The sequence below is a fragment of the Lates calcarifer genome, linkage group LG11 (assembly GCF_001640805.2).
Source record: "Lates calcarifer isolate ASB-BC8 linkage group LG11, TLL_Latcal_v3, whole genome shotgun sequence".
Taxonomy (NCBI): Eukaryota; Metazoa; Chordata; class Actinopteri; family Centropomidae; genus Lates; species Lates calcarifer.
This window is the reverse complement of record NC_066843.1, coordinates 12,533,199-12,560,390: the sequence shown is the minus strand read 5'-3', so window position 1 is coordinate 12,560,390 and position 27,192 is coordinate 12,533,199. Positions and strand designations below refer to the sequence as shown.

General features: G+C 42.2%; 3 protein-coding genes across 3 annotated transcripts; 1 reads left to right on the top strand and 2 right to left on the bottom strand.

Annotated features, from left to right (window-relative positions):
* Nucleotides 1–660: 660 nt before the first annotated feature.
* rfx1a (regulatory factor X, 1a (influences HLA class II expression)) lies at nt 661–11,987 on the top strand. Its single transcript, XM_051073789.1, is given in 20 exon segments — nt 661–751; nt 753–1,038; nt 1,297–1,406; nt 1,531–1,626; nt 1,869–2,153; nt 2,358–2,455; nt 2,559–2,982; nt 3,712–3,893; nt 4,586–4,705; nt 4,960–5,093; nt 5,212–5,330; nt 5,616–5,722; nt 5,843–5,994; nt 6,714–6,811; nt 7,174–7,323; nt 7,733–7,941; nt 9,007–9,160; nt 9,266–9,311; nt 9,411–9,430; nt 9,432–11,987. Coding segments are annotated over 20 exon segments (3,006 nt in total). The 5' UTR covers nt 661–676; the 3' UTR covers nt 9,573–11,987.
* Nucleotides 11,988–12,641: 654 nt separating this feature from the next.
* On the bottom strand, nt 12,642–22,206 carry LOC108880409 (far upstream element-binding protein 2-like). Its single transcript, XM_018671908.2, is given in 19 exon segments — nt 12,642–14,512; nt 14,636–14,823; nt 15,912–16,118; nt 16,469–16,557; nt 16,684–16,799; nt 16,906–17,007; nt 17,009–17,200; nt 17,406–17,527; nt 17,860–17,962; nt 18,081–18,179; nt 18,269–18,367; nt 18,543–18,714; nt 19,028–19,085; nt 19,181–19,252; nt 19,389–19,441; nt 19,605–19,641; nt 19,881–19,940; nt 20,215–20,317; nt 21,958–22,206. Coding segments are annotated over 19 exon segments (2,010 nt in total). The 5' UTR covers nt 22,087–22,206; the 3' UTR covers nt 12,642–14,503.
* Nucleotides 22,207–22,700: 494 nt separating this feature from the next.
* On the bottom strand, nt 22,701–26,692 carry LOC108880422 (GTPase IMAP family member 8). The gene is made up of 6 exons (XM_051073788.1): nt 26,508–26,692; nt 25,422–26,144; nt 24,626–25,339; nt 24,433–24,554; nt 23,643–24,315; nt 22,701–23,548 (listed from the first exon to the last, which is right to left on the bottom strand). Exons 1-6 carry the CDS (start codon nt 26,536–26,538, stop codon nt 23,271–23,273), a joined length of 2,541 nt encoding a protein of 846 aa, XP_050929745.1. The 5' UTR covers nt 26,539–26,692; the 3' UTR covers nt 22,701–23,270.
* Between the last annotated feature and the right edge of the window lie 500 nt (nt 26,693–27,192).

Here is a 27,192-nt window from a genome sequence, read left to right as displayed (position 1 = left end):
GCGGAAGGCCATAGGCTGTGTGATCATATTACAGGTAATGAGACACCGAAATGCTTGTTCCCGTCAATGCTCCTCCCCCACACATTAGCTGCACCACCAACAGGTCAGCCACAATAATACTTTTAGAAACAACACTCTTAATCATTAATTTGCATCCCAGCAACAAATGAGAATGTAGAAATATTCCTAATGTGTCCAGGAAATTAACTGTTGGCCACAGATTGATTTTATTAGATAAAGTAGGGGGGAAGAAACTAAGATCGAATTAGCATCTGATGTCGATCACTGTTTTCCACTTGCACTTTACAGTGATCCTTGCCCATGTCATTTTACAACTTGTTCCTGCTCCAAAAAATTAATGTATTACTACTACAATTTGAAAGTAATATTTTACTATAAGCTGTGATTCATTACACTTTATTCTGCTTGATTCTCCAGAATTGAGTATTGTATCCCTGTTACCCTGCCTGTCTCTCTTGAAACGATTATAAAGCGGTTTGAACAGATCAAATGGCATTAGGCTATTCTAACCAAGTAGAACCTGGAAACAAACAGCTACTGTATGTTTATTCAGGACAAACCTTGGGTTGACCATTTAAGAGCTTCTTCGATATTTACTAGAGATGTTTAATTAGTCACTTGTTTCTTTTTCCTAGGGTGATTCCCAGGTCTTGTAATGGCCACCTCAGGCTACGTAGGTGAGATCCAGCCGGCAGTCCAACCCCAGGGCGCCGGTGTTACTGTCACACCTGGGGCAACCTGACACCAGTTCCACCCCTGCAACTGCCCCTCAGTTTCTGGCTGAGATCCAGACTACTGTGGCTACTCCCACTGTTGTCACACCCACTGGCCAAACTACTCCCACTGAACAAGCTACTTCTATCACCACTCAGAAGCCTGCAGCTGGTAGTCAAACCCAGTCCACAGCACAGGCCCAGCCAGCTCAGACTCAGTATGTGACTGCAGAGATCCAGGGGTCCCCCACACAGTCTGGAAATGCTCAAAGTACTCCTCAGTACATCGTTGTTACAGTCACAGGTAAAGGTGGAACACCACATATGACTGTAACTGTGTAGAACTAAATTACTTTCACATGTTAGAATGAACACACCAGTTTCATCAATATATTATTCCTTGTTCTGAGTTTGTTGTTTGCATCTTTTAACTATCATGCCTGAATGGTGTAATTGATGAGTGATGCAGTTACCAACGGGCAACATATCATTCATTTCATGAAAGCAAAATAATCATGTCGTCAGCTTATGAAGGGACTAACATTCGCTGTTTGTCCTTCAGAGGGCTCCCTTCACTCAAGTGACAGTGTGTCAGACTCTAGTCCCCCTCCAGCTGTGGTGCAGACAGGAGTTCCCACACAGGTTGTTCAGCAGGTACAGACAGCTCAGCAGGTAAAATGCACTCGCTCACACACATACACACATACATGCAAGCACAACATGGCGTAAATCAGAATCAGAATAAACTAAATGTTTCCTCGACTCTTAAAACTATATAGTGTCTTTATCTCAGCAGAGGTCCGTGGTGCAGGCCACTTCTCAGATAGCCAAGACTGAGCCCGGAACCCAGCTCAGTGTCACCAGTCTACAGCCTGTTCATATTAGCCAGGAGGTAAGTTAAACACATGCAAAGTAACACAGTTCATTATTGGTGGTCAAACACTTACAGTCATGTGTACCATCACTGACTCACACATAATTTTGGAATACAAACAAACACCCAGGTCGCCACAGCTTCTGTCACAAAAGGGTATCACATGACCTTTGATATGTCCAAAACTTTACAATGTCTGCAAAGTTTGGTTTAGTGAAATAATCATAACTATGGTCGAACATGCCTTTGCTGGCTTCCAGCTCCTCCGTGCCACAGAGGTGACAGCATTAGTCAGGGATAAGAATCTAGAAGAATTGCAGGAGCATGATGAGATAGGACAGCCAGAGTTCCTGGCCTGGGCATCATCAGACTACATAAGAGAGTGCTGCGGCAAGCCCCTCTACCTCCCCTTGGATCTCCTTCAGTATTACCAGTCACTGTACCTGCTCTCTATGTGTGTGGACAAAGAGACAGGAGCCCACCCTGCAGTCACCAGCTCAGGCCCAGATCAGCCACCACTGCAGGCTACAACTACCACTTTCCAAGTAGGTCAGCGGCACAAGGGAGACTGCTTCTGTAGAGTTAAGGGAAAGGAGTATCTGCCTGTACCTAAGAAATTTTCACAAGTTAGAACTGTAAAGGAACTGTAGGTGAAAGCTGTTAGGATTCTCAGGGGATGATACAGTTCATATGGGCTAAATAGGGGAGCAAGGATTTACTGGATTTGTGTGCGTGTGCTCGCTCCTTAGGTCCAGCAGCAGCTCACACCAGTGCCAGTCCAACATGTGTACACCAATCAAGTGCAGTATGTGGAAGGAGGAGACACCAACTATACCACCAGCACCATGTCAGAATAAAACAGTGTTTATCATTTAATAACACATGTCCAGACAGAACCTACTTTTTACAGATAAATTTTCTAACACATTTTTCCATGTCTCTTTATCTAGTCGCTCCAGCACCTTTCCTTACACTGACACACCCCTGTACACCCAGACCACAGCTGCCCAGTATTATGAAGGTCAGCCAACATCTGGCTCACAGGCCTCTACCCCTGGAACACCCCTAACCGTCTCTGTGACTGCTGGCACGACAGGGGGTGTGTCCATGTTTGTGGCCCAGCCCACCAGCGCAGCAGGGGGAGGCGCCACAGTAGTGACCACAGGTGGCACCACAAACGGGGCAGGGGATGGGGCAGGCACCAACGGTGGCGCAGCAGGCAGCTATGTGATCCAGGGGGGTTATATGCTGGGCAGCAGCAGCGGAGGGGCAGCTGGCAACAGTCAGAACTACTCACACACCGCCCGCGCCTCCCCAGCCACTGTGAGTATTACAGAGGGCGAGGAGAGTAGCGTGCCGTCGGCAGACAAAAAGGTATGCAGAGGCGCCAAGCGCAGGAATTTCTTCTCGTTTTGTTTTCATCCACACAACCCTTTGGTGGCGCACACTGATGATGTCATAGTCAAGTTTTGTCAAGTGGAAAGCACAATTAAAAATGTGTACATTCGTATTAGGACCAGAAAATATGAGCTGCGGGTGATATAATATTGTAGTAGAAGTGATTACAATAAGACTTGTTGTAGCATACAAAATTTTTAACTGTGATTTCCTCCTCATAGAAAACAAAACCATGACCTCATCATTTTTCATATCATTACCGTGCATGTGATGAGGGGCATTTTTAATTTGCCTGAAATGCCCCAGCATTATATTGTTCATCCCAAATTCATCATATTGAACCCCATATGGTAATGGTAAACAACCTATGTTTGGCAAACATCCCATCAGTATTCCAGGTCATTAATTCATTGCATACCAAAGTTGTATGCCACGGCACGCAAACAAATGTATTCGTGTTTTCATTCCCGAATTATCGACAAACTAAATGTGAATGGATTTTTTTGGTTTGTACAGTATAATTTCTTGATTGGAAAAACTTGTGCGCATGTACTGTATATTAAGCTGAAAAATGTGTGTAATCTGTTTGCAAACATGCACGCAAATTTATGTGTGCACATATGTTGAGTTGTGTTTTTCTGTTTGTATCTATTGGCTTTGCTAACTGCACCAGCTATTTTCTCTTTTTCATTGCCTGCGTGTCAGGTACAGTGGTTGCTGGACAACTATGAGACAGCTGAAGGAGTGAGTCTGCCACGTTCCACCCTCTACTGCCACTATCTGCTGCACTGCCAGGAGCAGAAGCTAGAACCTGTTAACGCTGCCTCTTTTGGGAAACTCATTCGATCTGTGTTCATGGGGCTACGCACGCGACGCCTCGGCACACGGTAAGATGGGTCATCAAACACACCCAGACTTACGTATGGAAGACATGATAGACCATATACACACAACCCATTTATACCCCTTTCATGCACAAGTTCCCTGGATGACATGGCATGCTACATACTGACACCCTTAATAATGTGCTGATTTTTAAGTGTATTTTTCTGTCTGATATGTTTCTGCTGACGAGAGAGCAGGCAAACAGACACACACAGTCTACCAACCACAGTGATGCACGTCAGCAGCACAGAGCTATATGACAAACCATTTGTTTCACAGACTCGTTCTGTATGCATATAATCCATATGCATATAGATCTCAATTAGTGGATACATGTAAAGGTTCCCTGCGGGAGAACAGTGGAGATTTTTCCAGGGAAATCTGCAGAGCTCTTTGGAGCTTTTCAGAATGTTCACCTAGTGTAGGAAGAGATGTGGGTTGAGATGAAGACAGACAGCATGTGTGTGGGTGAGTGAGTTTGTCAAAGGAGGGGAGAGTGAGGAGGCAAGATTGACTTTTTTTTTTTTTTTAATGATATGGCATGTTCGGTTATTTTGTTATATGAAATAAAGATATATATTTTTAAATCAGTCTGTTCTAAGACCATGTATGTGACATTTGAGAAGTTACTGTAGATTTGTTTGGCCCTCATGTAAGTACATGTTTTAACATGCGTTTTATCTGTTCCTGACAGGGGTAATTCTAAGTACCACTACTATGGCCTGAGGATCAAGGCAGGCTCATCTCTTCTCCGTCTGATGGAAGACCAGCAGCATCTGGCCATGAGGCAGCAGCCCTTCTCACAGAAACAAAGGTACACACATACAGTAAATGTCCCTACACACACTCCAAACACTGATTGTCTATCGTTAAACCACTGTAACCATTCCTCTGTTTCCTCTCTATCTCTCACATTATGTTATTTTAAATCCTCTTACAGTCCCTGGCATCTGTTATATAATCATGATAAGACAGAATTACCATTTAATTTCAGTTTATTATTCATCATCTTAGTTGTTTAGACTCGAATGTTTTATCTCTTTCGTACATTATTCTTGTTCCTGCTAGGTTGAAGCCTGTGCATAAAGTGGAAGGAATGACCAATGGCACAGCATCAGGAGCAGGCCAGCAACAGCAACAGCAGCAGGGATCAGGGCACGTGGACATTAGCACCCAGGTTCAACAGTACCAGCAGTTCCTAGGTCGGTCCTGTGAACAGTGAAATAATGCCTACAGGTGTACACAGGCAATACTGATGACTTTCTGCATTTGATGTGATTTCTCTCTGAGAATCCAGTTTTCGTGTGTCCTGTGTTCCAGATGCCTCCAGAGCTCTCCCAGAGTTCCCAGACATCGACCTCCAGGGGAAGTCTCTGCCAGAGGGCATCGAGCTGGAGCACATAAAGAGCTTTCAGCTGCTGTACAGAGAACACTGTGAGGTAACCAACACTGCTGGCTGGTACCCATTGAGTATTTATGAGATTAACTTTTCTAGCAGAGGGCTACTTTGAATACAAGGTAACCTGTATAAAACTGTAAGTAATATAGGGCAGGATACTAACTGGAGGTTTACTGGACTCTCAACATCAAAAATAAAGTCCAGTAATACCTAATTCCCTTGTTTTCCTCGCATTGTGTCAGTCCTGTTTTCTGATTATCTGTATGTGCTCAGTCATTCATTATCAGTCAATGATGTATTTGATGTTTTCTGTGTGTTCTTTCAGGCAATACTGGACGTGATGGTCAACCTGCAGTTTACCCTGGTGGAGACACTGTGGAAGACCTTCTGGAGGTTCAGTCAGAGTCAGGCTGGAGACGCTGCATTGGCTGTGTGAGTCTTAAGAGCAAACATTCAGAATTCAGTTTCTTTCCACAGTAAATACACAAGTAAAACAGTTCTCCTATTGCAGCAACACTGTTATTCTCATACAAACTGCGTGTGTCTTGGCAGTCATGACGAGTCAGAGAAACGTCTCCCTAAGTCCTGCCTGGTGTTGCTGTGCAAGTATGAGCCAGTGCTGCGCTGGAGCCGTGACTGTGACAACAGTCTGTACCAGGGTCTGGTGGAGATACTTATCCCTGATGTCCTCAGGCCCATCCCCAGTAAGACCCTGCCATAAATATGAATGTGCAGTGAAATACCATGACGTTCCAGCTTCAAGAGTTCAAAATCAGTTTTTGGAATAATGATTTATTACAATATACAATTTGGGATTTGACAGGTCCCAGTTGGTTTTAAAGCATATATGTATATATCCTATAGTATGTGTGGATACAAATATCCAAATAAGAGCTCTGAACCGTAGAGTCAACTGGAGCAGAGACCACCTCTGCATTTCACATGTACAAATTCTATATTTCTCTGAGAATTTTATTTTTCTTGACTGGAACATTTCGACTGGCTCTGTAATAAAGGAGCAGATACTTTTTCCTTACTGTACAACTTTTTCTTTGGAAACTGACTCACCTCATTTAGACAGAGGTGTTCATTCAGTTTCAAGGTTAGTCAGACTTTGATTTCTTGCAAATTCCTTTGTGCATTGCTAAGAGGAAGAGCCTTTCCTTCAATAGTTCTGGACTGCTGCCAAGAGGATCGTTTTCAAAGTCCGGGGTCTTTGTCTTCCATAGAATCACATTTGAAATCTGGTTATGCTGTACAGTACGTGGCCAAGAAATCAGTTTTTCCACCAGAAACTTAGCTTTGTGAACTAGGTGTTTGGTAATCATTTACCCTGGTAAATTCTCAAGAAATAAGAAAACAGAAGGTCACTCTGAAATGTCCAGTATTACATTTTCTATTCCCTACGTCCTCCTTCCCCTAGGTGCCTTAACCCAAGCCATCCGCAACTTTGCCAAGAGCCTGGAGAGCTGGCTGACCAATGCCATGATGAACATCCCGGAGGAGATGGTCCGCATCAAGGTAAACTCTCCTTGCATAAGCCTGCAGTTGGTGAGAGAATCAGTCATTACAAAAGCATACATTTGTAATATAATTGCAACAAAATGTCTAGGTTAATCATGCTAATCATAGTTGTTTCTAATAATGACATTTTCTCACAGTGTAAATGCCAAAATGAACCACTTCACCAGCATTATTAAAGTGATGAGATACAGGGTCATGCTGATGAATATAGGTTTCTAACACATGAGCAATTACATGCCTCTCTCACATGCCTCACCCAAGAAAACTGTTGTTAGGTTATTTATGGAGGTATTTCTATAATATGTTACAATGTGTATATATTTGATGTCTGACCCATTTTCCTCTATGTTCTCTCTCAGGTAACCTCAGCCAATGCATTTGCCCAGACCCTGCGTCGCTACACCAGTCTGAACCACCTCGCCCAGGCGGCACGTGCCGTCCTCCAAAACACGGCTCAGATCAACCAAATGCTTTCCGACCTCAACCGTGTCGACTTTGCTAACGTTCAGGTTAGTTTGATCTCTGAACCTATGCACTGGCATCATTAACGTCACCTCACATGAATTTCAGCGTTTGTGGTCGAGTCATGTTTTGGTTTAACTGCATGTGCAAGAGTTTATGATGTAGCTTGTGGTTTTAAAGAGGTTTCATGGTTACAGTGTCAGTCATTCTGTCTTTTCTGCAACTTCCCTCCTCAGGAAATGTAAAACAAGCCCTCTTTGCTGTTTCTCAGAAACTATCTGTCTTCCTCCAGGAACTTTAGCTAGTAGCATGTAACTCTCACACAAGTAGTTTTCTGTTTGAAGGGTAGTCTGTGTAAACATTAAGTCACCCTGATGCCCTCCACTGACCCAGCTGATGCCATATTCGACTGCCTCTTACTGACACATTGGCCACACCCTGTCCACCCTTTTACAGGAGCAGGCTTCATGGGTGTGCCGGTGTGAAGACCGCGTCGTCCAGCGGCTGGAGCAGGACTTCAAGCTGACCCTTCAGCAGCAGAACTCCCTGGAGCAGTGGGCTGCGTGGCTGGATGGTGTGGTCTCCCAAGTCCTAAAACCCTACCAACACAGCCCTGCCTTCCCTAAGGCCGCCAAGCTCTTCCTGCTCAAGTGGTCCTTTTACAGGTGATGGGAGAGCAGTGGGAGGTTCACTTGCATGTTAGAATGTGATTGAAATGTTAGAGCCAAGCAGTTTATGATGAGGGTTTTGGACCACTGATACAGTTTCAACTTAACCTAGAGATGTAGTGTTATAGTTTCCTATTATTGATTCTCAGGTTCCTTCTTCTTGCTTTTTTGGAATACAAACACAATATTTCAGAATTCACTACAGAATTGTTTGAACTCAGATCTTCTTTCATGCTTTGTGTCAAGATGACTAAGAAGTGTATTAAGGTTAAAGGCGTAAGTGTGTATGCAGTCATTTTATTTCTCAAATTCACCTCAGCTGATCATGCAAGGCTCACACAACACCATTCTTTTCCATTATACTTTCTTGTCTTTATGCTGCTGGTGTCAGCTACAGGCTCTCCTCACCACTTCATGTCACAATCTTTAAGTCACTACAGTCACATCAGAGATCGGCTCTAATTGTTATCTTCAGTGTCAGTCCAATAAATTCAGATCAGGTAACAAGAAGAGCTGCAGTTTATCAAATAGCCAATTGAATTTAATTCATTGTCATTTTCCAAAAATTCCACATATTCTTTGGTTTCTAGCTTCCCAAATGTGATCACTTGCTGATTTTCTTCATCAATGTGACAAAAAATGTCATATATATATATATATATATATATATATCTATATATATATATCTTAAGGTTCTGGACTGTTAGTTGAACAAAACAGGTATATTGAAGACATCACAGTGGGCTATGAGAAATTGGAAATGCTGCTTTTTCTGACATTTTTTGACATGTCAGACTAAGCAATGAATAAGTGAACTGAAGAGATAAATTAGCTGATTAATCAATAGTGAAAACAGTTATTAGTTGCTGAAATAAGAGAATTTGAGGCAAACAAGTGATTAAGATGGAACAAATTTAGAGATCGGTTTCGAATTGACTCATACAATAAACTTTGTCACAGTTAGGCACTGAGAAACACTTCCTGTTTGTGGGTAGAGAAGGTGGCATGGTTGCACAATATATTTGTAAGAGTTTCTTCATTCCCACCATCTCTGCTCTCTAGTTCGATGGTGATCAGGGACCTGACCCTGCGGAGCGCTGCCAGTTTTGGTTCCTTTCACCTGATCCGCCTGCTGTACGATGAGTACATGTACTACCTGATAGAACACAGAGTGGCCCAGGCTAAGGGAGAAACCCCCATCGCTGTCATGGGAGAGGTACCAACACACACACACACACACACACACACACACACACACACACACTTGTAAATGAAATAAATAATATACGCCATATTTAACACATTCTCCTCTTGCCATTAGTTTGCCAGCTTAGGCCGGGGTCTGAACCAGCTGGATCCAGACAAAGGTACTTCTATTCTGTACCGTGATTGTACCATATCTCAGACTAACTAACTATGTCCCAAGCATTGTTTGTAACTTTCTCCTTTCCCCTTGTCGATGCCAGAAGAGGAAGAGGAAGAGGAAGGAGGAGAGTGATGAGGAAGGTCAGGAGCTGTCCCTCCCCTCTGACGGGGCCGTGTTAGGAGAGGAGTCTCTGGAGCCGCCTGCCAAGCTGGCCAGAACTGACCAGAGAGTCCTCTTCACCACCGGATCCGCTGACAACTAACCAACACAACAGCACTGCTAGATGTGGGTTGATTATACTGATCACACACACATTATTGTACAAAGAACACTAATTTATACACTTGACACATGTATATAGATCTTGTAAATGTGTGTGCACAGTCTCGCTGCATACTGTAACTGTCCCACTTGTTTTACGCGCACATACACACACACACACACACACACACACACACACACACACACACACACACACACACACACACACACACATACAGTCAGTCAGTCACACAATCAAAACACACACACTCAGACACACATTCAGTAACTGCTGCTGCCTGGATTGGCACAACCACCTGTTGGCACCATTGATTCAATACAAAATCACTGGCATTACAATAGGATGTGGCTTCAAAAACCGGACTCTCTCTCAATGCAAAGAGAAACACAGAGCATTTTAACCCTCAGTTGTACGGATTTGTAAAAATGATAGAAAAGCCAGGCATGTTTTTTTTGTTTCTCTCTCTCTCTCTCTCTCTCTCTCTCTCTCTTTCTCTCTTTCTCATTGCATTGCAACCTGTAGCCTCGCTGTCTCCTCGCTGAGAAACTTCTGCTCACTCTAGATCCTCCTGAAACTGTCACTGCCGTATCAAAGTGATCTTGAAAATACTGTGATGTGTGTGTAAAGGTAACTTTTACAGGAGGAAGGGGAGGGGAGGGGTTGGGGGTGTGTGGACCTTTTATCGTAAGCGATTGCTGAAACTAGTCGTTGCTAATTCGTTCAGAGGGGAAAGACGGTAAGTGGTTGGGATTTTAGGTGGGTTTGTCTTATGTGTGTGTGTGTGTGTGTGTGTGTGTGTGTGTGTGTGTGTGGTGCTTAGCATCTACTTGTATGAGCACTGGGGGTCACACCCCTCTGCTGTTACTCCTGGAGGTTGACTGAACATTGCTTCTCCATGATGGTGTGTGTGTGTGTGTGTGTGTGTGTGTGTGTGTGTGTGTGTGTGTGTGTGTGTGTGTGTGTTTATGTGTTTATGTGCGTGTCTGGCTGCGCGATTGTGAGTCATGCCAAGTGTTGACTGTTTTCCTCTGTAGATATTTTCTAAGGCATTCAAACTCTTTGATTTTTGGGAGATGTGTGTAGATTTCTCTGTTTGATTTCACTCGCCTGTAAAGAAACGTCGTCGTGTTCTTGGAGTGCCTGTCGCAGCTGCTACACACACACTTGTAAAAATAAAGCTACGGCTGTGGAATAGGGGCTCCCATTAGTTGCTGCAAAAAATCCTCTCTCTTTTATTGAACATCTGGTTCCACGAGAGAGGTTCTGTATGTGTCATATGTTTATGTTCAAAGTGCTTCATTCCTGTCCATCTAAGTTCCTCTTTTGCCTCATTTTCCTTTGACATATCATTTCCTTGCCTTATTTCACTATACTTTTCCATGTGTGTGCCAAACCTCTTTATTTGATCCTGTTGTTTTTAAATTCTCTCTCTATGTTTTAAGGAGGACTGTGCCTGAGTAAGAACGGCGATATGCTTATATTCTACTGTATATTTATCCACTATTTTGAATTTTGTTGTCACTAAGTGAACCTCTTGTGCCGTGTATGGTGCTGTGTTGTCACACATTGTAAGCAACCTTTGTGTGCATTATTGATTTGTGATTGTACGTTCGGTTATCAATCCTATCTCATACCCGATGACTTTTTCACAAACAGGCTAAGGCCCTGCCTCTTTGCACATACTGACTGTCGTCTTTAAAACTCCCAGAGAGTTAACCTGAAAAGTTTTTGTTTTTTTTTTCCATTTTCTTTGAAGTCTCGAGGTGTTTTTAATGGTGGGGTGCAGGTGTCAAGATTTCTCGCACCACTCAGTGTGGTTCAGAGAATCTGGTGAGAGGTGAGAGATCTGGTGGCTCTTTCTGCACAGTCCTCCACTGATGCTCATCTCCCTCGTCTCACTGCATTTCCGCCTTCCTGCCAATGGCTTTGTTTTGCTTCAAACATCCATATTCTTAAACACTGTTCATCAAGATTGGTTGTTGCAAACAAACATGTCACTTTTGGATTTATTTGATTTTTTTTTTTTTTAAATACAGTGTCTTCAAATAGCTGCAGTGCACACGTCTTCAACGGGCATTGCCAGCCTCAAACCAGCACATCATCCTTTATATATGGAGTCTAATGCTATCACAGCTGAGTACATATCACTCCAGTCTTTTAATGATCTACAGCATATAGAATGGCCATTGTTTACCCAGTAAGAAAAATGTTAAGTCATTTTTTTATAGTGCATTGTTTCTTATGTACAAAACAAATTGAGAAAAAAAGATGTTCAGTGGCAGTGTTTTATGAATTTGGTCTGCTATAAGTATGACTGTGCCTTTGGAGGTGGTAGAATGCAATTCAGATGTTTTTAATTTTAAAGATATAAATTAAAGAATTTTTAAAATTGCACTTGCAGTCCCTGTCGTAGATTTATTTTCACAGGAAAAGTGTCTGTTATGAATAGTAAGTACAGTCATGTTTCAAAATATGTTATAATCTTTGTGGCTGATAGATAAACAGAGTTAGTATCTGACATGTAGCCACAGACTTACTCTTTTTGTACAACATACAGATAAACAGACTGTCACTTCCTGGGTTTTTGTCTCATACACTTGTCTGTAACCACTTCTGCTGTCATGTACCAAAAATGACTGGAACAGAAACTACATACACCTTCAGCCTGTTATGTGAAACAAAAGTCAGCTTCCTCAACACTGGCAGATAACTGTTCAAATTGCAAAACTGAAATTACTTCATAAACGAAAATCAAGAACTGAAAGCTAATGCAGTTGACTCAAAAGTATAGAACATTAAAAGATACACAGTTATAGATTTTTTTATTTATCTTGGGCGTGCAGTCAGTTATCCTCCCTAAAAGAAATGGACTTTAAAACGGTGTTCACCAATAAATGGCATTTCATCATATTTTCAGTCGTCTGATTAATCTGAGGACTAATGATGACATCTAGTGGTGATTCATCTCCACTGCACTTCTGTTCATTTGCACAGATATATTTACTATTTGGAAGAGAAAATGCAAGACAACAAAATGTTCAACACACATTTTAAAGTAATTGACATATGCCCCTTTTTAATTCAGAGTATTGCTGCTGGTGGTCAGTTATTAACAATATCAACACTGCTGCCGAAGGCAGGCTCACAGCTGCCGTTCAGAATACAAGAATCATACCTGATACATCTCTGTAAGTCAAAACCAACAGCCTTTATATTGCTGAATATATGTACATATACAATATATCTTAAAATGGGACACATTGGAAGACTAAATTTCATTCATTTGCACACAAACAAGGACAATATGGGAAGGCAAAAGATCATCAGGTGGTTGTTGGCATTCATAAAAACCAAAGTAAAAAAAAAAAAAAAGCAGTAACATGCAGCCTTGAGATGAAACAGAAATCGCAGCATGGCTCCGATGGTCTGAATGAAACCTTATGTGACAGGTTCCCACTGTAGGAGAACTGGCAGATGTGTGAACTACAGAGGGTGACAGGACCTCCACGTGAAGAACACCACACTTAACACTTTACACAAGTCACTACATGACAAAGACATATGCACAGTTGCTTCGAGGTGAATGCCCACTGGAAGTACACGTTGGGTTTTAGAAAGTGTGACAATCCCTTTTAGAGTTGTCCAAGCAATACAGAACACCAAGCTGGCCAAGTTTAAAATGCATCTTTTTCTTTGCACTTTGGCCTTCCATCCACAGTAAGTCAGTGTTTTGTTTTTGTTTTTTTAAAAACCCAGAATGGACATTTGAAGAAGCAAAAGAGAGGTGATCAAACTGCAAATGGACATGTGTAAAAATGCAAAACAAACTGAGGCAAGGAGAAAAGTCTGGAAACATGACAACATGAACCAAGCATACTATATTAGCCACTTGCGTCCGACGCCAAAACAAAGACACGTAACCTGGTGTATGGCACATCATTTCTGCAACCTATGAGCCATAAAAAAAACACCACCAGTCTTTCATTGCCTCACTGAGTAAAACATCTTTATAAAAACCTTATTTCCTTATGTGAATATCTGACGTAAAACCACATTTCCACGTTTCATACCTCAAACATCTCATGGCTTTGCATCTTGGAAAATACTTTGACGTCATTAAAGTAAAGAAGGTTCACTGAAGCTGTTCTACATGTAAAAGGTGGGCCTGCTCTTCATTAGCAGTTTTTTCATCTACTTCTACCGACTTTCAAAAATGATCGGTCGTCCCACATGCATGAATCAAAACTGTGGAGTCCTACTCGTACTTTGTGAGACCGTTTCACTCGTACAAAATATGGAAACACATTCATAAGCAAAAGAAAAGAGAAATTCAAATTTACACCATGCAAGCCTCACCAGAGGGAGATGTAATTAAAAAAACAAAAAAAAACCAAACACTGAGCGAACAAATGAGCTTTAAAAAGGATTTCTCTGATTTATTACCTGTACCAGATACACAATGCGATTATAGTTCTAATAACTCTGTGCAATTCAGTAAATATAACACTGTGATATGAAGGTTAGGGCTTTAAAAATGCGACTTAGATGTCTTAAGAAGATAATAAAAGAAAGATGAGATAGATGTACTGGCATTTCAAGGCTTCCATCGTTTATATTGGCATATATAAATGTATGCAGAGGCATTAAGAAGCTTTGTGTACCTGCCATGACGGGATCATCAGTCTTATCCCTCCCCTCGGGAGCAAAGCACTACAACGTCTGTTCAGTTCACATTTTTATTAAAAAGTATCCAGGTGATGTTTGGTGGTGAGGAAGGGTTTAACTTCCACTCAGAATAAAGAGAAGGAAAAAAAAACTTAACAGCGTAGATCTTGGCCTAAAGTTCAGGGTTGTCCTGTTCATCCTGTCTTCTTGATTCTCTCCAGGATCAGACCTTCTGTTATGAACTCTCACTGCGTCTAAAATGCAAATGGTTGAAAGCACTGAGAGGTCAGCTTCTTTCTAATAACTGTAAAATGTATGGCTTTAAAATAGGAATAAAATCTGCACGATGGAAACCTTGCTGCAGCCTCTGTACCAACCTGTCCTTGCTGAGGAGCGGCCGGCTGGCCGGGAGCCTGTCCCGTCTGTCCGTAGTACGCGGCCTGCTGCCTGTAGTACTCCGCCCAGGCTGCGCTGTAGTCCGGCTGGCCTCCCGTCGTGGATGCTGCTCCCCCTGCTGCTCCTGGGACCGCAGCTGGTGTTCCTGGGACGGAGCCACCTGCCTGGGCTGGAGGTGACAGACGGAAGAGACATGACTCAGTTCACAACAAAGTTCAGACTGAGTTAATGATTCAGATCTTAAACTAACCAGCAGACGTTCACCTGAGTGTGCTGTAGATGCACACTATTCTCCCAAAATGTAAAGGAAGTGGAAGAGCTGCTCACAGCTAGAAATATTAAAATAAACAGTGGGTGGTTCTTTAGAAAACAAGTTAATAAGAATGAATATTAAATCTTAAGAAAAAAAATCAGAATAATGTTTATTTGTTAAGTTTAATTGTATAACATGGGTAAGCATGATTTTTATGTGTTAACTTCTAAAACAACACGCAGTGATGATCTGTATATAATTACTGTGTAGTATGAATTTGGGACACAGCTGTTCTCCCAAGCTCTTAAAATGCACACCTGTTCTTTATTTTTGTTTCTTTATACATTTTGTTTCTTTCTTTCTCTGCACAAGAGACTACCATCTTCCCCTAAGTTTAGGGCTGCAAAGATATGGACCAGGACAGTAGAGGTGCTGAACCAATAAACCCAAATATAGCATAAAATATACCAAACACATCTAAAAGCTTGATAAATGTGTCATGGTCAATGATAATTGAACAATATGAAACATTCTAAAGCAAATGCCTTTTCACAAAAACCATTTTGATAGTATTTCTTTTGCCACTAAAATATCTGGGCTGCAACTGAAACTGATTCTGTATCAATTCATTTTTTATTTGATGTTTGTCCATTTGATGAAAATAATGGCATTAAAGCAGTAACTTACAGTCCCAACAGTCCAAAAGAATCCAGAGATATTGAAATTACAATGATACGAAATACAAAATCTCACACTTAAAAGTTAAACTAAGCAAATGTTTTACTCAATGAGTAATCAAATAATCTATTATTAAATTTAAGAATGAAATTATTATTATTGATATGATGTGTTCATGTGCTTATTGTGTGCTCTCTATCTCTATACTGCAGCATACCCAATGACTGTTTAAACCCACAAATCATTTCAGCACTGGTAAATAAAAAATATCAATTTTCTATGTGAAAGCAGGGAAAGTAACAGATGATGTTCTCTGGAAGACTCACCCATCTTCTTGTAGTACTCCTCCCAGGCCTTGGTGTAGTCTGGCTGGCCCCCCGGCGTCTGTGCGGGCTGGGTCTGGTCCCCTGACGTTTGGGCACCTCCTGTTGGGTTTGCGGGGTACTGGGCTGGCACAGCCCCAGACGGCTGCTGGTAGTACTGAGCGTAGTAGGCTGCCCAGGCTGCGTTAGGGTCATTGGCTGCTGCCTTGCCTAGAAAAGATGCAGGGTGGAGGGGGTGAGGTCCTCATAGGGTGAGGGTGAGCCCCTGCTACTGGCCTGGAGACCGGGCTTGGAGACCAGGGGGGAAACAGAGACAGGGTTAGCCAGAGCTGCTTAAAGTACAGATGGTGCATCTCATCACAACATTTCCATCAGTACTCCTGTGTACCTTCCCAAAAAAATTGTCATTACTCATCAGAAAAGACTGGGAGTAAAACATATGGCCTGGGATGAAAGTAGCTGTTGTGAGGTTGATCTGCTTAACTTAATGTGCTAAAATGGGCAGAAATAAACATTAATCCCTCAAAAGCAGGAGAGGCAGCAAATTCAAGGTGACTTACTGGGGTCATGTGGTGCCTGGGGCTGCCACTGCTGGTAGGTGTTGCTCCAGCCCTGAGGATTGTACTGGTGAGGACCTGGAGGGCCACCACTGAGGAGGAGAGAAATGGTTTATTATAAAGAGCCCTCATCTTAAATGCTCTAAACGTCTGCTTAAATGTGTGGTGTTTACAGCCAAAGCTACACAGACAGTTGCACATTAGTTGTAGCTACTCACTGTGGTGGTCCAGGGGCCCCCGGTGGTCCGGGGTTGTATGGGTTGGGGTTGTAGGGACCCATTGGACCAGCGGGACCTGGTCCGCCTGGCCCCGGACCCACAGGACACAGAGGACCCTAGAGGAACGTGACATAATCACGGATCAAAATGGCTTCTCATTCGAAGTGTGCGCGCAAAGGATTTAAGCTGGCTAACTGTCACGTGGCTATGAACGGTGTGTACCTCAATCTTCTCTTCAATGAGCTGCTTGGCGTGGTCGATCTGCTGTGGTGAGCCCCGGATGATGAACAGCTTGAAGTTGGGGTCTCCGTTGGGGGGCGGCTGTCCGAGAGATTTCCACAAAGGCCCCTGTCTGCTGGTTGATGGACTTGACGTTCTCTCCTCCCCGGCCGATCACGAGCCCACACTTGTGGGCGGGAATAGAGAATGTCATTTCCCCTCCGGGGGGACCCCAGCCACCTTGTCCCCCGCCCCGGCCCCTGTTGCCTGCAGGCATGCCTGGAGGACCTGGGGGACCCTGTAGATGGAGGAGAGAGAAAGCCTCATGACTGCAGCATTGTACTGTAGATGTGTTTCTCTATAAAAGAAGTAACCTTGTATGTTTTGAGATTAGAGTTGTTTTGTCACACATTCACTGTTATCCAGAACTGATTAAAATGATACTTTGCTACATTTTGGGGCCTATTTCAGTTTGTGCATGTGTGAGAGAGAGTAATTCATACCCCCTGGCCCTCCTCCCTGACCCTGATGCTCTGCAGCAGGTCGTTGATGATCTGTGCAGCATGTTCACAGCGCTCAGGAGGACCGCTAATGTGGGCGATCTTATCTGGACCAGTCCCGTCATCTGAGAGAAAGAAATTAAGTCTGCGTCAAGCAGTATTTTTGACATCAACACTGATCAAAACGTGAAAGAGTGTCTCGCAGTGCTGAGCTGAGAATCAACACTCAACTCTATCACCCGCTCCTAGAAACCATGCCAAGCCATGTCGCTTGCTGCCGTCATGTCACTATAGTTCTTTAAACACTCCATTTGTGCAGGCACACTCTTTGCTCTGATGTCTTTTCCAATAATGCATGTCAAATCAGTGGAAAGGCAAAAAAAGAGAGCAAGCTGTACCTGCTCTGCACACAGAAACCCATGTGAAAACAACCATCATCATCATAACAGGGTCCCACCTTGTTTGAACTGTATCCTCACTCCAGCATCATTCTGGATCTTCTTGATCATCTCTCCGTTGCGTCCGATGACAACACCGACTGAGTGTCGCGGTACCGGGATCTGAGTTGAAAACAGTTGTATTTAAAGGTTTAGATTTGGTTCAAAAACAACTGATTCCATTTCTCATCTTGCTACCACACACACACACACACACACACACAGACATGCACAAACTCACATCCATGCCTCCTCCCATTCTGGAGCCGAAGTCATTTCTTTCACTGAAGCCACCGTGGTCTCTCTCCCTCAGAATCTCCTGCACCATTTCCTGGGCTTGCTGAAAAGAAAAACATGATGAGAATGATTCATTGCAAAGCAGCACTACATGTTTATTTTAAACTTCATGAGATGATTTTATGTCTGTACCTGGACTTTGTATGGATCTCCAATAATGCGCAGCGGTTTGTCAACATTGGGTCCCTGAGAGGCATCCTGGATCAGGATCATCTTCACCCCTGCACGCTCCTGGAGTATCAATCAAACACTCTAGTTACGTACGCCTTTACTGACACTACTGGAGAGTTTTTTTTTCTTCTTTTTTTTCTGACTTTATTTATAGACCGCTCTGCAAAAGTGGGTACGCATCCATCAAGAACACTGCAGCTTCTAGAAATGCTAAAGCAGCAGCCATGCGGCGTACCTGCAGCTGTTTGATGGTCTCTCCTCCCTTGCCGATGACGAGGCCAGCCTTGCCAGCTGGGATCATCATCTCGTGGACCGTGCCGTTCTGCCCGTTGGTGGACTCGTGAAAAGAAGAAGGGGGCGTGCCCCTGCCTCGCGACACTATCTCATCCAAAAGCCTCTTGGCTTTCCTAGCCGGGGAAGAGCTGAGCAGTTACTCCAAATTCATTTTACAACATCATATCATTCAGCTGATTTAATGCCAAAGGACACTGATCTAATATTACATCATGTAGTATTTATGAAATTAGGCAGTAAGTCATTATATATTACCAATTCAAAATGAAATGATAGAATGGAGCATCACAACTAATCAAATGTCTGATTAGGTCAGACTCACATTGTTGTGAAAAACTGTTCTTATATATTCTTATCCCAGCCCCACTTTTCTAATTGGACATATCAGAAAATCAGAAGATGATAAGATGAAATCTGTAAACTTACTGTATGGAGTCGTGGGAGCCTGTGAGAGAGACGCTCCTCTCTGGAAGGCCTCCACTGTCTGGACACGCACAGATACAGTACGTAAGTGACACCACAAGGAAGATAAAATTGTAACATGAAAGACTGTATATACCTGTTTTAGCCTGACAGTACCTGGAGCAATCTGAACCTTGCAACCTGACTCCTGTTGAATTTTATTGATCTGTTCACCTCCACGGCCGATAACTGGGGAGGAAGAGAGAGGGAAGGTGTGTGCGGTTTGTTGGGTCACACTCTCTGAAGTGGCACCTATTTTCGTGTCTTATATCACAGAAACAGTGTGGCATCGATATGTGTTAAAACAGAGCTGGGCTGCACTCACTGAGTCCCACCATGCTGTCTGGAACGCTGTACTCCTCTGTGGTGGAGGCGGGCCTGGCGCCATCAGCAAGCGAGGACAAAGACAAAGAGGGAACAAGAGGCAACAAGTCAGGCAGTGATAGACTCTCTCATTGTATTTTTGCTCCTCTGCTATGATACAAAGGCTGAGCGTGGCGAATTATTACACAATCAATTTAAATCAACTATGATATCTCACCTTTGTTGTGCAAGAGCAGCGAGCTGAGCGCCAATAGCTAAGATGTAGCAGCAACAGAGAGAAAAGAGAGAGAGAGAAAACAGAGAAGGGATGAGGTTTTGGATAACTGACGGACTCTGAGATTAGAATGTGAAAACAGACGGAGGAGGGGAAGTGTGGACAGACAAGGGTAAAGGGGCAAACTACTGAAACAGGAATACTGTTCAACCCGAAGTCTATATTAAATACTGTCAAAGCAATACATAAACAGGGCATAACTTAGAGGGATGAACTCACACAGTGCTTTAGCTGAATCCATGTCACTCTGTGCAGCCAGTTTCTTGCTCTCTGGTTCATCTGTCAAGGGAGGAAACAACAGATATCTGCTGTAGCTGTGTGTGTGTGTGTGTGACACAACACAGAAATATCTTCTGAAAATCTAAAGCCAAAATCAGCCATGCAACACAACTGGTGGTGGTTAAGCACTGAGCAGTGCGCTACAACAGACTGTACAGCCTTTACCAATGCACACTGGTACTAATATGCAGCATGTTACTATCATTGCACAGTGTTTTGTTAACTTTCTGTTATTTTAGTCATTTAATTAGTCTCTCTTAGTGGTCGCCCCTACCTGCATCCTCCAGCTGTCGTTTCTGTGCCGTGAATGGAAAGCTGTCTGATGCGGTGCTGTTGTTCATGGGAGGACCAGCATCACCCCCGATCTTGGCCGCAATCTGAAACACAAGTGTGAAAGTCACAGTGGCGATTCACATGTGAAAACGACTGACTGTACTGCTCTGTTACTCTGAAATACGTGCACATGTTACACTTGTGTGTACTGTAAGGTACACATTAAACTGAGCATTGCGCTGCAGCAGACTGTACAGCCTTAACCAATGCACACTGGTACTAATGTGCAGCATATTACTATCATTGCACAGTGTTTTGTTAAGCTTATTTTATTTTACTCATTTAACTTAGTCTCTCTTAGTTATTGTGTATAAGTTGTATTTGTTCTTTAACTGCCTCATTTTTGTGACAGTTTTTGTGAAGCAGCTGCTGTAACACTGAAATTTCCCTTTAGGAATAATAAAATAATCTATATTTCTCTATCTATGTGATTAGACATATAGAGATCCACTGTAATAATAAGACTGGACACAGTACCTATTAAATGTAACTTTGTTTCTCATAATACCATAATGCAGTGGCGCCCTATGTGCCTAGATGTTTTCTTTTCCTGTCCTTGAGGCTTTGCCACAGTTTGATGCATCAAACAGTTTGTTCATTTTATCTGGAACAGATGCACAGTTGTACATTGTATACAGTGTAACTGTTGTATCCTATCAAATTCCTATTTTTGACATTTAGAACCAGATAAAAAGTACACGTAAAACAATATATTCTGATGGATCAGCACACATACACTTTAAGTCACAGATATACATTTAAACTTGCAAACATCCATCTGTACAGGTATATACACTCAGCTGGCAGTTTATTAGGAACAACTAGCTGAAATAAATGCAGTCAAACACAACAGTCCTGCAGTTAATTCTACCTCAATAAAGATTATAATGTTCCTATTTAAACTGATTTGAAAAGGTGTCAATTCACCTCTGGGATCATTTTGGATGCTGTGGTTTGTGGTGCTGATGAATTATTATTATTATTATTATTATTATTATTATTATACTGACAGGTGTCTCCATTACTTTGTCCACCCCATTTATGTCAGTGAGGACAGGCTAATTAACAAAAACAGCTCTCTGTAAAATGCAATACAGTTCAACAACACCACAAACTACATTCTCCTAAATGATGATACAGTTGAATCAACACCGCCCTAAAGCTGTTTTATTATAAACTGAACATTATGACCTTTTTGCACAATCGATAACTTAGACTCAATTAGTTTTAGGTAGGTGGGGACACATGCCAACATGTTAAAGACAATTTGAGGGGATCATAATTATGTCTCCAGTGCTATAATAATATATATATTGACTTATAGAAGAATACATCCACCCCACCAGCTAGTTTACACATGTTCTGTTGTATATTCATTGATTTAGAGGCAGTCAGTGAACTGAGATAATAACAATGCCGACCGAATTAGTTATTTAAATTTGTCTATATCGCTCAGTTTACACTGTAGATTTATTTGGGATCAAGCTACAGTATATTAGCTGAGGGTATAACAAGCAGCGACATGATCTGACTAGCTTTACTGTGTTATTGTGACACCGTTAACTCCATCAAATATGTTGATTTAAAACATTAAGCCCAGCGTTTATGCAGTGTTAGCCCTCGAGCTAACGCTGGGTTAGCTAGCCCCCCTTCCAGACATGCTGCTGCCCGTCACATCCCTCACCTGCCGGGCCCGCTGCACCGCGTCCGCAAACGCATCTTTCTTGATGCCTCCTGCTCCGTTACCGAGAGCTGCCTGTCCGCCGAGAGGAGCCCCGGAGCCGGGCGGCGGTACCGCGTTGTACTCCGACATGTTGACCAGAAGACAGGCGAGGGAGAGGGAGTAGAAAACTGGGACCAGAGCTGCGCAGGAGTGGGAAGGAAAGTCAAGAAACTGACGGGGTAAGGAAGGAAAGCACCGGAGACACGACGGCGGCCGGGAAGGTTAATTCGCGTTCTTGTTACTCCTGTATACTTTATGTTATTCATCTTTGATAGCAAGAAACACATCCATGGTTAGAATTACTTAGTTGATTAACCGGTCAGTAGGAAATTTCGATTAGATTAAATTACATTTTTCAAACAAAAAAAGGTTGATATGAAAGCAATACTAATAATTTTCATTTGTTTATTTTATAATGACGATTTTCAAGTATTTATGCTTGCAAAATTTAAATCTGTACAAACACGTTTACTTTATTGGTCTCATTTTTTTAAGTTAGCTCATAATGCTCTATTATTTCCACTTGTCCAATCATTTCAGTTAAAAGTTAAATTCAGTTAAATTCAGTTGGCCAAATATTGGCATTTTTGGGTTCTTTTTAGATTTTTAGTCGAAGAAAACAAGACATTTGTAGACGTCATCTTCATAAACTAAACGATTAATGGAAAAATTGCATAAAATAAATAAATAAATCACTTCAGATATATACTTCTTGGTATTTATTAGATATGTACTGAAGGGGACATATATCCTTTAATTTGAAAAGTCCTAAAACTGCACATAAACAGGAACAGTCAAAACACACAAACACATCTCCGTACCTGACTTTAACCAAGCAAAAATAAAAATAAAGTGAATACACTGCAATTGAATCTTCACCAAACAGTGAATTAATATGAATTAATATGAAACAAAGAAACATCATCACATATCATACTAGAAACAACTTTGTAAAACATACTTTAAACAGCTTACCTCCATGTCTAGTCATACACACACATACACATACCTTAGTCAAAACACACAGGTGGAGATGAAGGTAAATTGACGTAAACATAACCAATTTGGTGTAATTCAGTAACATAACCATAATAACCCATTGCACATAAACAGTCCAAATATAATTTCTGTATTGACATGATTTCATAACATTCAAATATTTAATGTACAGCTACTCAGATAAGTGATAATATCACCAGAACATAACCTCAACAATATTTATGGATGTTAATGATCAGAAGCTTCACACTGCTTGTGTGCTTCATCTGCTGTGTTTATAAAGAGTGTCTGCGTCGGGTTTCTACAGTCTCTGTGGAAGCCCAGGTATGGAGAACAGTGCCAAACTTCATTTTCATTCTCATTAGTTGATGATCTTCATCTGTCAGAGGATTTTCATCCAGCCTCTCCACATAACTGCCTGAGATACTCATGCTATCAAACCCAGAGGTGACATCAGTGTTCCCAGCTCTGGTGTTCAGCCATTCAGACACCATGGCACGTGCTCTTTGACTCCAAAATGTGTTGCCAAATTCTGAGGGAGCACCTCCACTCACTGAAAACAAGTTGAATGGTGTAAAACAACAATGCACAAGTGTAACATTTTAAATTAACCAAAAGAAAATCCCCTTAATTAGTGTAAAACTCACTGCTTGGAATGAAAGCTCCATCGAAGCTAGCGGCCATCTTCACAGATGGCTGCGTTGGTTCCTCAGGTTCTTCTGCAACAGCTTTCAACATCTGGTGAATGAGCTCCTGCTCTCTCCTGTTCCACTCCTCCTCTGTCAGCACAGGCTGTGTAGCTCTCCAGATTGGTGTCTTCTTTTTCTTCTGTTTGTCTTCAGTAGTGAAGCAGTGGCCTCTGTTCCATGTTGTCATTTCAGTCATTTTCTGGAACAGCTCCATGACTGAAATGTCATATAAGCTGACAACATGGTATCTGTTCCTACACTTTTCCACAAGCCACTGGAGGTCCTCTCCTTCTCCGGCGATGTGCTCCTCAATGGATCTGTTACTGAGCCAGTCACCCCAGGTGAACAGCACCATGCAGTGTCTCCACACGCTCTCACCAAATGGCATCAGGAGCTCAACCACTGCTTTGCGATCTTTCTCTGTAAACGCTTTGGAAATGGGAATAACCAAGAAAAAAACATGGGGGCCCGGAGCACACATGGAGACACTGCGTACAACTTCACCTCTGAGCCAGCCGGGCGTCATCGTGTCTGTAAGCCATCCCGGTACCTCAACGACTGTGATGTTTACTCCAGCAACATTTCCTTTGTGTTTTACACACATCATGGTTGTTTCCTTGCCTTGGAATTCCTACTCAGAGGTAACAAAATGAAAAAAACATGAGAATCGAAACATACCTGACAAATCAAAATTTGTTCTCAAACCGTGTTACTGGGATATTTCAGTTTAGGCAGTATATTTTGAGACCTTCTTCATCCAAGACGTGTCAAATAGCTCTTCGAAAAGGATTGTGTTTCCCGCCATACTCTTCCCTGACTCTTTTCTGCCAATAAGTACAACCCTCAAGTCAGGGACTGGCTGCCACTCTCCTGAAAAAATGTAATGTTTTTCATCATAAAACAGTAACAATAACTAAATTAATGATTGGTTTTTCCATTACCTTTAAACAACGCTTGTAGTATTCTTGTTGTTCTTTGAGTTGTCTGTGTGATCCTTGTAGCCATCTTGTTTTCAGCCTCTTTCCTTGTCTCCATCTGCTCTGCATGGCTCAGGTCGACTTCATAATGAGGATCTTTGTTTCCTGCCCACATTTCCTCAATCTTCTCGAGGAGCTCTGTTATGTTTGTCTTATCACTGTGGTTCTTGGTGTTCAAGACATGATACCTGTTCCAACACATCTCCACAAGCCACTGCAGACCTTTCTCACTCTCTATACGCTCCTCCACAGTCTTCCCTCCCAGCCATTCACCTCTGGTGAACACAACAATTGTATACCTCCAGACATCATCTGTAAACAGACTCATGTGCTCCTGGACTGCTCTCTGGTATGATTTGTTGAAAGCAGATGCCAGGCTGACCACAAGGAGCACTGCATGGGGTCCTGGAGGACACAGATACATGCTGTTCTGTATTTCAAGCTTATCCGTCTGACAGGTGTCCTGCAAGGTGTGGTTGTAGAGCCAGCCAGGAGAATCTACCACTGTGAGCGTCCTCTCTGCCACCATCCTGTGGCTTTTTTCACAGAACTTTGTTGTGCTTCTGTGGTGAGAAGTGAATGCATTTTTTCCCAGAATGATGTTGCCTGTAGAGCTTTTGGCCGAACCCTGTGCACCAACCATCACTAGTCTTAAATGTGCCGGGGGTGTTTTGCCATCTATGGAAGAAAAAAAAAAGTTCAGACTTGTAGCTATATGCATCATAATTGTATGTTTTACATCCTGTAAACAACCCCTCACCTTCAATCAGCGCTCTGAGTTTCCTTCTTTGTGTCTGCACTTTATCAGACCTCTTTGATGCTCTTTCATTCATTGCTTGCATCTCCTCTCTCAGAGCTTTCCCAGTAGCACTGTCAACAGAACAGTGACCACCACCATTTCCTGCAACCATTGCCTCTATTTTCTTGAAAAGCGTTACAACCTGAGTGCTGTCCTGCCTGTTACTGATATTAAGAACATGTTTTCGGTTTCCACATTGTTCAAGAATCCACCTCAGTACTGGCCACTCATTGATTTCATATTGTAAGGTTTGACCATTATATGGAGTATTTATTGTAAACAACACAATGGTGTGATTTAACACTTCTTCAGGGAAAAGTTTCAGGTGCTCTTTGAGTGATAGTTTAAAAATCTGAGGAAACGTTAAACCAAAAGGAATGACTAGAAGAAAGGCGTGAGGCCCCGGTGCACACAGATAGACACTGTTCATGATTTCTATCTGATCCAACTTTGGGGTGTTTTCGAGTGGATAGTGCCACCACCAGCCTGGAGTATCCACCACAGTCACTTGTCTGCCATGTACCTCCTGTTGCCCCACAACACTGTGGGCAGTTCTTCTGTTGGTATCAAAAACACTTTTACCCAGTATGATGTTGCCACTCGCACTCTTATTACTGGGCTCTCCATATATTTCTCTTCCACCTATCAACACTATCCTCAAGTCTGGAGAGTGGTGACTTTTCCCTGTAAGAGAGATGCAGTATTCTTTAAATAAATAATAATAAATGCATGATATAAAACTAACTCTGTAGAATCAACTGATTGTTCTGAATGCCAAGAATGGCTTTTTTAATAATCCAATGCTAATACTTACACATAAGTATTAGTATTAATATTATTAGGGAAAAAACAGCCATGGAACATTTAGATCTATATCATTTTATTACTTTTTCAAACAATGTGTAATGGGGCCCCATGTTTATGTAACATGGGGGCCCAGAGCACACATGGAAACAGTTTATTATAATCATCATAGCGTCCTGCCTCAAGTAGTTGCACAACTTATTACAGTAGCACATTTTTGACTGAGAACAGAAGATCACTTACCAGAGTTGGAAACAACATGTATATTAGCCATTTTAAAAAAAAAAATCAATAATCCTGTTGATTTGCCTGCTTCTGTTGTTGGGCAGCTTTAGCAATAATAAGAAAGAAACAGACTTATAAAGCCAAACCAACAACAGTGTGTTGCCACACTGGGAACACAGAGTTACTGAAACTATAAATCAGGAAGGGCAACATTCTTTTGTGGCTGCAGACAAACATGCAGATTGTACGGTTATCCTCTGGACACACCTCTAAACTGTTTATTTAGGAGGTTTGTTTGAGATTTTGGAGGTTACAAAATACAACCATGGCACCGTTAAGTAACTGTAATCTCTTGCTTGATAGGGATAAATGAATGTTTTTGTAGTTATTGATCCTGAGTGATGTGTTAATGATGATCATCCTCAGTAACTAAAAAAGTTTTCTCAGATAGCTGCAGTCATTATTGTAAATAAAAACAGGGTCTGGAACCACTTCAATGTAAAACAGTCACACCTTACTGAAATTAATTTATACTGACAAATATTATCCCTCTTGTAAAGTTCACGCGTTACGTAATAATAAAATATTAAAATATTTCAATTTGTAAAATGAATGAACGTTTCATGTCAAAGTGGCGCAGCCAGTAGGAGTCGCTGTCACTTCTACCTCTTCCTCAAACGCGACCCCACACGCCATCTTTGTT

Coding starts and splice junctions, on each gene's coding strand:
- LOC108880422 (XM_051073788.1), bottom strand. CDS start 26,538: ATGGCTAATATACATGTTGTTTCCAACTCTG. Junction 25,340..25,421: donor ACTCAGAGCGCTGATTGAAG/GTGAGGGGTTGT, acceptor TTTCTTCCATAG/ATGGCAAAACACCCCCGGCA. Junction 24,316..24,432: donor ACACGTCTTGGATGAAGAAG/GTCTCAAAATAT, acceptor ACCTCTGAGTAG/GAATTCCAAGGCAAGGAAAC.